The sequence below is a fragment of the Leptodactylus fuscus genome, chromosome 5, assembly GCF_031893055.1.
Source record: "Leptodactylus fuscus isolate aLepFus1 chromosome 5, aLepFus1.hap2, whole genome shotgun sequence".
In the NCBI taxonomy this organism is placed as follows: Eukaryota; Metazoa; Chordata; class Amphibia; order Anura; family Leptodactylidae; genus Leptodactylus; species Leptodactylus fuscus.
The window spans coordinates 68,568,654-68,582,827 of NC_134269.1; the positions used below are offsets into that span (position 1 = coordinate 68,568,654).

The window sequence follows — 14,174 nt, forward strand, 5'->3', positions numbered from 1 at the left end:
AAGTTCCATATGAAGGTACATTAGAATTGACCAATAAAATACATAGACTGTTTACTATTGCTGAATTTCGTTCCTTGTATGGCAGGTTTTTCAGTAAAGTACATGAATAATTAAAATAGCTTACAGTAAGCAACAATGAATCAAACATGTAAGCAATATTTGCATTGGATTGGGCTACTTGCTTACCTCTGGATCACTGAACACCTCTCCAAGTCTATGTAATGGAAAGGTACCACTTTGCAGAATTAAATCTCCTTCCTGGTCAGAGCACTGGCCACTCAGAATAAGGAGCTTGTAAGCAGAAGGGTCTGTGATCAATGAGCGTACCTAGTAGTAAAGGTAGAAACCTCCTTTAGCCAAATAACATATTAAGAAGAACAGTTACAGTAATAACAGTGCAGAATTTGTCAATGGATAACACTTAAGAGACACAGAAGAGTACATACATAGACCACAGAAAATCAAAGTACAGCGACATTGTAAATATTTCAACTGCGTTTACACCTGCATTAGAAATTCCATTTTCTGTTCTGCCATGGAAGCAGAAAAAATAATTCAACTTGCTATGGTCCATTAGGCTACATCAAGGAGTCCATCATTTTACCAAATATGAATACAAGTGGTTTAGAAATGATTTTTTAAGGTGGCCACACACATTAGATAAACATTCAGTGGGATTAGATAACTGCACAATTTGTACGGGGTTGTCTTGACTTTCATCACAGGCAGAAGTCAGAGCAAAAGCAGTATTGAAGATGCTGGATATTAATGTGCTCAAATCTTGTCTAGGGAGATAAGCTACGAGCAGATAAGATAACAGATAGTCTGGTAGCAGCTTTTACTCTCTCAGTATTGTGAACACTAGAACACTTGCCTGAGCCAAGCATGTATGTGTTTAGAGGGTCTGAAGGAATAGCTGTTGGCTGAATAGGGATTTGGCAGGCAGTCATCTGTCATTTTTATACCAAGCTGATTTACACAGCTTAAGTTTCACAATTCTACTTCTTCAGACTAAACTACAGAGAAGAAACTTAGAAGTTTATACACTGTCTACCAATAAGTATTTGAACACCTGTGGTAGAATAGATAAACAACATCTCTTCATACACAATAGTTGGTAGACCCCAGCAGATGCTTCCTTATGGCTGGTATTGATTGACACAATACTCCTGGATGCCTGATGAAACTCCTGGTGTATGTGAGCCATCGGTTGGGTGCGGTTTCTCTGGCCAGCACTCGTCTGTCTCTATCTCTCAGTTTCGGGGGTCTGCTGACTCAGGGCACATTCCGACAATCACCGTTCACCTTACACTTTGTAATCACATAGGCCACTGTAAATTTTGGGTAATTCAGTTTGCTTGCTATGTCCCTTAAAGATCGACCATTTCTGTGGTACCCCACAATTACCCCTTTCTCGAACTCGGACAACTCTGCACTTAATGGCATCTTGCATGCGACTAATGCCAATGCTGTTTTCTATTTAACGTTGGAAGGCGTGACGTACATCATGACCGCAGATATCTTCATTTGCATTGGTGTCCAAATACTTATTGGTAGACAGTGTATATACACACACAAATTCCCTTAATCTACTGTATACCCTTCATACTATTTTGTATCATGTTACAGTCAAAACTGAACTGAGAAATGTATAACAAAATCTTCTCAGTGATACCCCTTCCTCTTCATTGTCTTGTGTATAGCTATACGACAATTGGCTGGAGCAGTGGGCAATAAACAATTATTAACACCATTCACTATCCGTATCCTCTAACTGGCCAACAGCCAAACATGCGGCAGATCAGCAGATGTTCTTTCTCTACAGCATTTCTAGAAATGGGGGAGATAACTTGTACCGATCGGGGTTCTACCCAAATATTCCTGAATAACTTCATTTCCAAGAAGGACATTCCCAATTCCCATTGTTGAAATCCTTAAACTGTACCTCATAAACAATGCTGTCTGCGTTGGGGTTCACCAAGATCACCGTCTCTAGAACATCACTTTGATGCTGCAACGTTCTTTGGCCTATGGAAATAAAACAAAGTATTACATTAAATTGCAGAAAACTTTCAATTAACCTCCAGTACATGCCAGATTTTGGTTCCATTCACTCACTTAACCTCCCCATACAACACTGCTGAAAATTAAGTACTTTTGTGTAATGTTGACTTGAGGAAAACAGTCATTCAAGTAAAAGTAACAAAAGCATTTTTATTCATTTTACTCCCAAATCAGATTGTAATTTTCCTCCCACGCTGCACTTGTATTCAGTAAATGTAAGATATTATCTTCACAGCTGTAAGTGTTTTAGGAATTTACATCTGTACAAAGGCTACACTAAATATCCTGATAAGTTTTTAGCTTATAAAAGAGAATTTGATAAAAATGTCTTGAGATATATTGAAGTCAAACATGTAAATATGAATATACATATTGAGAACATGTTGGCTTTTTTCTTTACATTCATATAGAGAAGGTATATGTTTCAGTCTTTCTTTGATACTTTTCCTTCTTTTTGGATCAACAAATATTCTATTAGGTTTTTTTTACTAGAATCAGCAGTCAACACTTTGTTGACACCCAACCCAAATATCTCACGTGAACTCCTTAAATGCAATATTCCTTGCTGGACTGCATATTGACACCACATAAAAGGCTGGTACACAAATACACGAGAATACTGGGACTATGGGAAATTATGTGTAACTGGGTTAACGGTATCATCAATAGAAAACAGAGGGTGGTTATTAATGGTACATACAGATTCGGTCACAGTCACCAGTGGGGTGCCACGGGGATCAGTACTGAGTTTTCTTGTTTTTAATATTTTTATTAACGATTTGGTAGAGGGTTGACAGAGTTGAATCTCAATATTTGCAGATCATATTAAGCTCAGAAGGATCTGAGGAAGCTGAAAACTTGGTAAAGGCAATGGCAAGATCTTGTAGAATGTTAATTTTAAAGTTATGCACCTAGGACATGGAAAAAATTTAATGGTTATGTATTAAATCACACCGCCCCTGAAAAAGACTTGGGGGTACTGGCTGCCAGTAAGCTTAAAGTGTACCTAACCAATAAACAAACTTTGCATAAGAGAAAGTTTCACGAGAAACATAGAAAGGGATCCTTCACAGTAAGAACAGTGAGGCTATGAAACTCTCTGCCCCAGGAAGCCAGGTTGGCTTATACTCAAATATATATGGTATATATCTTGTGAGAAGGTGACAGGCAGGGTGCTGGAAAGTTGCTATATTTCCACCAGATTCTCACCTTTGTCTGGTAGTTGTGTGCTCCGGTGCTGCTAGGCAGAAAGCCTCAACCCTGGTGATGGGGGTTGGGCTCATCAATGGGCCTTTAAAAATCCTAGGCGGATCCTGGGAGAGAGAGAGGAGGCGCCTGGGTCTGTCTAGAGAATAGGAAGTCTGATGTGATGCAACTGTGAATTGTTGCTATTTTTTTCTCTTTTCTGTGTGGCTCAAGCAAGCCAAACGCAGACTTAGTTATATTCTGTTTAGTAAGTGCTCGAACAAGCAGGCTTTTGTTTGACGTTTTCTGTACCTAAAGTGAAGGTTTATTTATTTTGCTATTTTCTCCAAATAAACCTGTTTCACCGGACGTTGGTGTCCCTGTCTCTGACTGTTTGGCCCTGCGCTGCTGCTACCAAGCTGTTTCCCTACAATATATAGATGTACAACATACAGTACATAGAAGTATGAAGTATGACCAGTATTGATGTAAATAAAGTACTCCTATAGAGATGTGTAATCTGAGTCATGTAATCCACAATTCTAGTAAGCAGTGGAGACCAACTGGCTGCACAGAATCAATAATTCTCATTTTACTGGAGTTGTCCCACTATACAAATAATATAATAATAGAAGCTATCAATTTTCATTACCCTTCATTACCCAGTTTTCTGAAAAGTTACTTTATATTTATGTCCAGGCTTCACTTTCTGTTGTCAAATTGAAAGAAAATAGATGGTATCCTAATTTATGTGGCATATCCCAACTTGAATGTAGCTGGTATTCTCCAAGTATATATCCTATATACTTAATCTCTAATCTGTTTAAATAGTAAAATGTCTGCAACAGAGTTCATCTATACTAAATGTCATCTGTCAGTCTAATAGACTAGCTAAGATTGTGATTTGCTTATTACCACTGTCTATAACACACAATCCATTACAAACATGAAGTCTTCTATAGAGAAGTCATTGAGCTTCCATATGTGGGTGAATCATTTTTCGATGAAAATATAACTATAGTAACAAAGATACTTCTCTCAATATAACAATTAGTAAATAATAATATAAATAATTTAAGCGTAACTAAACTTTCACACTGTTTCTGTATTGAGCTGTTCCTGCCTCTCACTGAATGTTACTATGGTATATGGGACTGTGTAGAGAAAATGAGGGTGGTAGAGGGACACATCAAACAGTTCTATCTCGGACATTATAAAATGTACAAACTTGCTTTTGGCGTCCTGTGAAAAGGGAGATTTTCTAAATTATCTAAACTATTAAGAGAGATATCGCTTGTTGAAAGTTGGTATTTGGATTTTTATGTCTTTTTAAATCATGTATTTTATAGCTGCATATAAATATCCAAATCCCTACGGTGTTTTCAACCAGTGATATATCTGAAAAGAACTGAGATAGCACTGTAACCTTAGTGTAATACGAAAGAAGATAATCTCCTCTTTCATATGACACCAAATGCAAGTTTATAGGTTTTATCAGGTCTGACATATGACTGTTTGAAGTGATTCTCCCCCATCCATTCTCTCTACAGCTTACACAGTCCCGTACTCCCCGTACACAGTAACATTCAGTAAGGGTATATTCACACTGAGTTTTTTACAGGCAGATTTTGACGCGGAATCCCCCTTCAAATTCACCTGCAAAACAGGCTCCCATTCATTTGAATGGGATTGCTTGCTTTTTTTTCCCGCTAGCGCTTTTTTCGCTAGAGGGGAAAAAAAGTGAGATGCCCCATGGATTCCGTGACTGAAAAGGCTGTGGTGTCCATGGCGAGACTCTCTCCTGATTAAGCCCATTCATTGGGGACTAATCAGGAGCGGAATGCCAGGACTGAATGCCAGTGCACTGCATCGGCATCCCATTGCGGCTAACCGCACGGAGAGTCACACGGCGGAATTTGGTTTCCACCAAGTGACCGTACCCTCAAAGGCAGGAACAGCTCTCAATACAGAAGCAAGGGAAAGAGTGAAAAATGCAGGATTTCACAGAAAGGAGGCCACATAGCACCAGATTTATTGGAGTACATATTTGATGATAAATCTGGCTTATTTTTGACTCTCTAATCTAACATCACACTATCAATTTGTTGTTGAATCAATTTTGGTGAATCTTAGGTTAAGGTTCCACATAGCAAAAAAAAAAAAAAAAAGGTGCATAAAAAAAACGCATTTTATTTCCGCAGTGTTTTTTCATTACGATTTTGCAAGGTTTTCCTCAGCAAACTTTCTGCTCCTGTTATACGTATATGGAAAACGCCAGCATTTCTGCAGGTATAGTTAACATGCAGTGATTTTCAAAAATGCAGCTTTTCTGCTGCAGATTTTTTTTCTGCAATGTGTGGATGGGATTCGCCACTTTGCAGGTACTGTATAACACAGTGTTTTTCCAACATGGGGCTTCAGACTTAAAGAGGTTTTTCTTATTAACTGATGACCTATCTTTACGATAGTTCATTGATTACATATTGGAAGTGGTCTGATACCCAGGCCCCCAGGTCGATCAGCTGTTTTTAGAGGCTTCAGTGTCTGTGCTGCAGCCTCTTCAACACTAACCAGGCAAAGCGTCATACATTTGTACAGCAGCTGTACTTGGTATCGCAGCCCATTCACATCAGGCCATGTGACTGATGAATGTAACATCACGCGGCCTGTGAAGTGGAAGTGGCACTCAGAAAGACTGATCCGCAGGTCTCCTGTGCCTTGACCTCACAGATCTTCAGTTAATAATAACCCCTTTACGCGATGCCCGCTTCCTCACTAATCATGATAGGCCACGTTTTATAGTTTGACACGTCATAAAAAAGTGTCTAAAACAAATGATACATGTGGTCCATGGCACATGCGCCAGCTTTTTGGAACAAAATGCACCAGAATTCTGAGATATTTTCATTAGTAAATCTGACCCACAGTCCTGATCAAGAGAAAAGGGAAAATTCCTTATGAGTCACTTACATTGTACTGTATTAGGGGAAAACATTCCTTCCAAATTACAGTCCTAGTAGGAGTTTTTACTCAGCTTTTTACTGGCTCACGAAAGAATGGAAATCTGCAATGTTATACCGTATTATATTGTTCCCTCTATTCCCATTTCTTACCACGGAGTTAAAAATAATCATTCTTCCTGCAGCCATCTTTCTTTCATTAATATTCTTTGCTCTTACTCCTAAGCATCTTAATCTTATAGAACCTGTTCTTTAAGACTGGTTCCCTCCCTTTTATTACAGGATAATAGGGAATAAGCCTGTAAATTGTATAGCCTGCATTGTGCAGCACATTAGTCAGGCCTAAGGAAGAGATAACCAGAGTCTGTCACCTACAAATCTACTTAGGGGGTGTATTACCTCCCTAAGCAATTTAACTAGCTGGAGTAGCCATAAACGTTAAAGGCATAATAAAAGTTCTGTTTACCAATAGGTTTTACTGTACACATGGCCAGCACCACGGACTATGGCCCTGGGCTATTTATGTAGTAAAATTGTTACGTACAATAAAGACATCTGGAGGTGACAGATGCTACGAGAGCTTCCAGTGATTTTGGTGGGAGGAGAACTCCTTCCTTGGCCAGATAATATGTCCTGAAGCAGTCAGTGGCTGATTTTGCAGGAGGTATCTGTGCGCTGGATTTCTAGCAGATGTGGATTTTCGATCTTGTTTCACTTAAATACCAATGCTGACCATGACTATAATTTAGTAACCCTTTCATATCAACCCAATAACGCAAGGATCTCTTCTTGAAATTGCAATGACATTAACAGACTAGATAGATAGATAGATAGATAGATAGATAGATAGATAGATAGATAGATAGATAGATAGATAGATAGATAGATAGATATTAGTATTTCTGTTGTTTTTATTAGATTAGTGTAATTGGTCTTGGTTACTAATTTTCGGATTTATACCACATAGACCCAACATTAAGCAATTAAACAATTAATCTTCTCCGTAATATGCAATTTGCTGCGCAGCAGACAACGGACGATACAATTAATAATAAAGCAAATAAAAAAGTGCTGCAAAATCTAGTCTAAATATAAAGCAATGAAACTGCACATGTGCTAGATCTGTGTGTGTATACATCCAAACTAATAATCATAATTATTATATTTAAATATATACAGTATATTGTAGTTAAAATATACAGAAATGTTTACTGCAGTACATTGTTCCCCGAACTGCCATAAAGAATTGGAGATACGGAAACCACATAGCACATTTATCTACAATGTTTCCGTATCCATGAGACTACAGAAACTGTTCAGCTCAGCAGTGTTACGCTTTTTCCATGGATCCTATTTTCCTCTATGGGAGTTAGGAGAGCAGTATGAAGCAGCATTACTTGGTCGTTCCTATAAGTTCTGACTGTAGGGATCAGAGCGGTTATTCCCATCTCAACTGTGATTTACCGAGATGAGAATAACCTTTTAATGTTTTGCACCTTTGTCATGTACAATATATACATATTATACACCACTATATACACAGTCCCTGTTAGGGGCACAAGTTTGGCTTTCAGTACCCATTTTACGCTAATGGAACTCAACTACTGTATGTAAAGTACATTCTCCTGAAACGTTTCTCCGACTTCTCCTACTATTTTCCTACATTTGAAACTCTTTATTGATGTTGCTATCTCTGTCTGTAAAAAAATCTTTTGTTTTTGTACCATGTTAGCTAGTGGGTATGAAATATAAAAAACCCCAAAAAACTTGAGATTCTTCAGTAGTTGATACCTTTTCTAATGGCTAATTAATAATGATGACAGATTACAAGCTTTCAAAGCTCTTGGCTACTTCCTTAGGTATATTTAAAATCAATTCATCCTTCAGAAATTGTTTTTATACTATACCTATACTATACTTTACTAAAATACTGGCTCCACTTCAGTTCATCATGAGTACAGCACTCAGACTGATCTGTATTACAGGCATACAAACATCTCAGCCTCTGTCTTCATCTACTAACCAGTCTGTGATCACTCAATGACTCACATATTAGCCCTATCACTTTCTTTTGCAGTTCTTCTCCCGAGTTGCACTCATTCTATGGAATTTCCACTTGCTCACTATTACACTATTCTCAATGCCGTGAAGCCTAATTTTTTTTAAAGAAGTTATATGTCTCATAACCACGTCCAAGGCCCATGTACAACATTACATGGCTGCAGATATTGCGACGCCTTTCTTCTCTCACCTATATTCACTTGTCAAGTAATTTTTCACTATATATCTATGTTATCTCAGGGTGGGCTCACACTACCGATGGAAGCCTGTTATGCTAGGATCCGTTAAAAAATGGACACTGATCATAACAGACGGTATATGGAAATGAACTGGTATTTATGAATCTGTTTTTTTAAGTAATCCATTTAATCAATTTTGTTCTTCTTTCTGAGCATGCACAGAAGAAAAAACGGACAGAAATAACAGGCGGTATAACACACGATCGTCCATTACCATTCATCATATGTCTGTTAGCCATTGACATTCATGTTAAAGAAATAACAGACACTTTACATCCATCATAAGTCCATTATTATGAACAGTCCAAAAGATTTGCATCCTGTGTAACCAGCACCAAAATAACAGACCTGTGTTGGTTTTGATGAAAATGGACGTAAATGGACAACAGAAGTCTATGAAATCCATTGAAATCTATGGGATTTTGTAAAATATTTTTGACTAATCTGTTACCATTTTGTGACGGATGCTAACAACGGTAGCATGAATGCCCCCTAAGATACTGACGGTTTCATGCAGCTTTATTTATATTCCCCTTGCCAACAGAAGAAGCTGGTCATCTGGATAAATGTAACACCGTACATCTACAACATGCGAATAGACAATGACATTTTATATGAGAGCGAAGCTTCTGCGCCTGTATCATCATGACAACATCTTGTGTTCCTGTAATCTGGAAGCTCATGGTTATTTTAATCAATGACCACTAACGTCCCTGTATCCTTGCTCAGGGAGACATGGCTCCATTACCTCGCCTTTTCCTGGCAGAGTCCAATTATTTTCACTCAGGATAGGCAGCGCTAGAGGCGTCTGGCAGCTGCTCTCACCTCCTACCTCCATAGAGATTAATTTGCATGCTAATGGTAAGATCGTGGTGCTATCAACAAAGATCTTTTCGCCAACAAATAACATATGTTTGCCGAGTCTGAGAACGACTTGGATGTAAATATAATCTGCAGCCATTGTGACAGAAGTAATGTAATCCAAAAATATTTGACTACTCAGTAAAAATCTATGTCTACAGATAAAGAACTACAATACAGAATAACGTACACCGGGTTGGTAGCATGTTATAGAGAAAAATTAACTAGGGAGATTGCTATACAGTTATATATGTAAAAAGTTCCATAATAAATTGCCATTTATTCATCTCTACTTCTTATACAAAACCATGTATGATGCTGATCTATAACATACTGCCTGCAGATTGGACACGTATAAGTTATTGTAAAATATAACCCCAAACATAAAAAATGCAAAACAGTAATGCCATATATTCCTATACCTTCTCCATGTATCTATTCCTATCCCATCATATTTAATCTCATATTAAAAATACAAAGTATATAAAGAATGCTTTGTGTCCTAGGAAATCAGTCATATCCTGTGTGTAGCTGTAAGACAACTGGCTGCAGCAAGGACCTCCCTGCTATATCCAATTTGCAGATGAACAAAAAAATTAGTTAAACCCTTCCCCTTGGCTAAGCCCCAGTCTCCTCAATCTATCTAAGGCTAGGTTCACACTAGCGCTTGGCTCCCATGTGGACCTAAAGAAGGGAAACCCTGTCTGCCTAAGAAAGTGTCAAAATAAAAGAAAAGACAATGCCGAGCAGCACAGCGTATCACTGTAATATTACATAAATGGACATGAAAAGGTGTGACAGTGAATACAGGCGCTGATAGACTGACAGTGAAATATGATTCCACAGAAGTCATGGTGAGGTCTAAAAAGGTGGATCAAAGGTCATAGGTGTCAATATTGATGGTACAGTTGGCCTCTCATCTGGGGTAGTTGTGATGAGCCATAACTACTATATATGCTTGTTACCACCAATATTAGAAGAAACTGCAGGTTCTCCCAGCGTCTGGATAAGAAATAGGAGGGGATCTCCAAGAAATGAGAGGAATCTTGGTGAAGGATTCAGGTTTATTGGTACTCAAAACACACACAACGCGTTTCAGGGATCCGGTCCACTTTCTCAAGTGTGAGACCAATTTAAGCAGAATTTCGGTTGGATTTGCCCAAACGCTAGTGTGAACCTAGCATAAAGGTCAGCACAGTACAATTGAGCAGCAGATAAGCCCTGTATGCTATGCAGAAGGGGTTGCAGCAGTAGCAGTTGATACAGGCCTCAAACGTCCCTCTGGTACATGAAATATAACACTATTCTAAATGGCTTGAAGGCAGACAGGGGCCCCATTATAGATTTTGCATTATAGATTTTGCATTGGAGCTCCAGGTTATGCCTCTGCTCTGCATACAATGTTAATGAAATATATTGTATAACAAATGAAAGCAATATGCTTCCTCCACACATGAGAATACAAGAGACATTCCTGAAAACTTGCAGCAGGATTTAGTCATGTGTATATTACACCATCCTGTTATGCACGGCTGTTGAATGTCTCCAGTGATATAATTACATGACTTTTCTTCCCATTCTCTTGGTACAGTAGCTAAGCTACAGACCCTTTTGTCACCTGGGAATACCTCCAGATGTATATACATTAGGCCCTAACCTTCCTTCTACACCAGCTGCTTGGATCCCTTTGTTCACCTAGTTCATTTGGTCATGTTTTATTAAAATAGCTGCTAAATAAGAACCGGGAGCAGAACCATTTTTAGTCAAGTAATAGAGAAAAATGCATTAAACTTGCCTGGAAGCATTTCTTGCTGACAACTACGGCAAAGTCATATTCAATGAGGCAGGAAATGTGTTATTTTGGGTTGTTTTCCAACTTATTCTCTATTGAGATCTTATTTGGAAACAAAGCCTATTAAATTAATATTCTGATCACAACTTGCCGTTTTCCAGCCACCATTATTCAAGAAAATCTTGTGTGCTGCTGGATTTTAATGCAAAACAGGTTATTGCTGCAGGGCTGCGAGATGTAAAACATTCACTGCTAAATGAGTGCAAGTAGGTCTGGAGAGTCGGAAAATTTGTTAAAGAGTCACTTAAAGGTACGGTATGATCTTCATATTGAATACATGCAATAATCATTCCACATACCTGTAACATGAAGGACACAAATGTAAAACTGCACAGTATACCTTCACACATAGCTATATGAACATACATCTATTAGGGACACAGTTGTTGGCTTGTGCATCTGTAACATAACTCATTTCTAAAGACAATAATTGCCTTTTCCCAGATAAAAGCAATCTAGTTGCCTCTGCATTATGAACATGTTAGGTAGAAACCTCTTTTCAAGTATGCTGCACATCAGCTGACCAGGGAATTCCTTCAGATCGCCTTGGGACCTTGTGTTGTTTATGCCTATGTTCCCTGGAGAACCCTATTGTTTACCATGGATGATTCTTGGACTGAATTGGAAAAAGTCTTTTGCTGTATCTGAACAGTGCTCCTGGATATTAGGTGAATATGTTATAAGGTGTGTGAAAGAAGAATCGGTCAATGCCAGTAAGGGGGTGGTCTAAGATTACTAATAAGGGTCTGTTTATGTCCAGAAATCCCAGTGCCTTTGCTACAGTATGTCTAGTATTGTAGCTCAGCTCCACTCACTTGAATCCTTCAAAACGTGACACAGCCCATGGACAACGAATGGCAGTGACACTTTTAAAAACACACTCATTTTACTTATCTCAGATAGCCTCTTTACGGTTGACGCCCCACATGGGGGAAACGCAGATTTTTTGTTGTGTTTTTTTGAGCCAAAGCCAATAAAGGCTACAAAAGGAATGAGAAATATATAGGAAATACTTATACGTCTTCCTTCTGCTCAATCCACTCCTGGCTTTGGCTCAAAAAAACGCAGCAAGATTTTATTATTATTATTGTTTATTTATATAGCACCATTAATTCCATGGTGCTTTACATTTGGGGATCTACATAAAAAAAGCTGAATTTTAGCAACTTGAGGCCTCAGTCTTAAAGGGACACTATCATTAGAAAAGTCATTTTAACTAAGCACATCCTTGCATAGCTTTTAGAAAAGCTATTACACACATATCCTTTGTATGTAAATCACCTCAGCAGTTTTTGAATGAGGCTGTTTTTATGCATATGCTAATTAGCCTTCAGCGTGCACTGGACATTCTCAGTGAGCACTGTCTGCTGTGTGTGAGAGCAGGGAGATGAGTCATCAGCAGCAGCAGCAACCTTCCCTGCTCACACACAGAGCAGAGTGTGCTCACTGAGACTTCTGGGTGCACGCTGGAGGCTAATTAGCATATGGATAAAAATGGGTTCATACAAAAACTACTGAGGTGATTAACATACAAAAGGTATGAGTGGAATAGCCTTTCTAAAGGCTATGCAAGTGTGTGATTAGTTAAAAATGACTTTTCCCAATGATAGAGCCCCTTTAAGAAGTAGCTTGGTATTTTAATGGGGTCAGAATGGCATAAAAAAACAACGGTTATACGGTTATAAGAGGTTATACGCATCTCACCAATCCCTTGCTGTTCCAATCCTAGCTGGTCTCTACTTTCAAGTCCCTCTGGACACAGGAAATAAATACTCAGCCCATCACTAGGAAAGGTGGGTCACTGGAGCAGCCAGGGGTTGTCCAAGGGAGCAAAAAGTTCAGCGAGGACCAGCATCAGAACAATGAGACTGTTTTTATTTTTATATTCCTTTCTAAGCCTTGACTATTGTGGCAACTCTTGCTTTATCTTAGCAGGGAGACTAGACGAGGAAGCTCCTTACTGGGAGAATCAGTGAAATGATGTGTGCTAGTTTTTTTGTTTTTTTTTTAATTTTAGCTATACTGACCCTTAACCCCAGTTATTCTCATCCAGCTTGTTTGATATAGACAGATCATCAGGTCCTGTGCACTATCACTGTGCAAAGAAGTGAGCTGACTGCATTAGCATTTAATATGGGGTGTATAGGACATATGACAATGCAAGGAAATAATTCAGTACCATAGCATTGTCTGTAAGTAAATTGTAGATGACAGCTGTCCTACCATCCTCCGTACAGTCTCAATTCATCTAGCTTACAATAACAAAACACAGTGGCCCGCAATGGAAATTTAGCTGCAACAACCAATGCTCATACTGTTTTACTATTACATTTTATGTGGGTGAATGTCAATGTTTTATTGATTTATGGCCAATTGTTTATTTCATACCAGTCTTCTTCTTTGATCATTGAAACAAGAAAGTGTGCATGTAAGAAAACTATCCAGGCTGACCGCACTAAAAGAGGCCCACTTCATTCTTTTCAATGGGCATTTAATAATGTCCCCCCCACGGTAACCCTTGGAAGAATGCACACTGAGGAATCTAGAGCAGGATCAGTAATATCGCATCTAAATAGAGCTGATTGTGTACACTCAATGATGTCATGCATTATGTTCCTAGCAAACTTCATTCACTTGGAAATAAGCTTAGGCACTGTGAAGGCACAGACATGCAAATACTAGCAGAGTAAATCCTTCTTGCTTCACCTCTTTGCTTTGCATAGAGATAGAAAAACACAACAGTAAGACTGGGGCAAGCTGTATTCTATATAACAACCTTATTGTAGAAAAATACTCATTCTGAGAACATGCAGTACATGAGCGTGCAGTTTACCGCACAACTACTACAATAGCAGTTATTTGGAGGTATTTGCACGTGGTAATTTTGTTTTGGGTTTTTTATCCAATTTGTGCAACACAATGCAAAAACAAAAAAAACTATTACTTGCCTCT

The 14,174-nt window shown here is 38.5% G+C and overlaps 1 protein-coding gene across 1 annotated transcript in view; it reads right to left on the reverse strand.

Moving 5' to 3' along the window:
- The window catches only part of MAP1A (microtubule associated protein 1A), a 178,470-nt gene that overhangs the window by 18,825 nt on the left and 145,471 nt on the right, over nucleotides 1–14,174 (reverse strand). The window contains exons 3-4 of the mRNA XM_075273353.1: nucleotides 1,946–2,028; nucleotides 187–327 (exon numbers count right to left, since the gene is read on the reverse strand). Of these exons, the coding sequence (XP_075129454.1) occupies nucleotides 187–327; nucleotides 1,946–2,028 (224 nt within the window). The remainder of the gene's footprint in view (nucleotides 1–186; nucleotides 328–1,945; nucleotides 2,029–14,174) is intronic.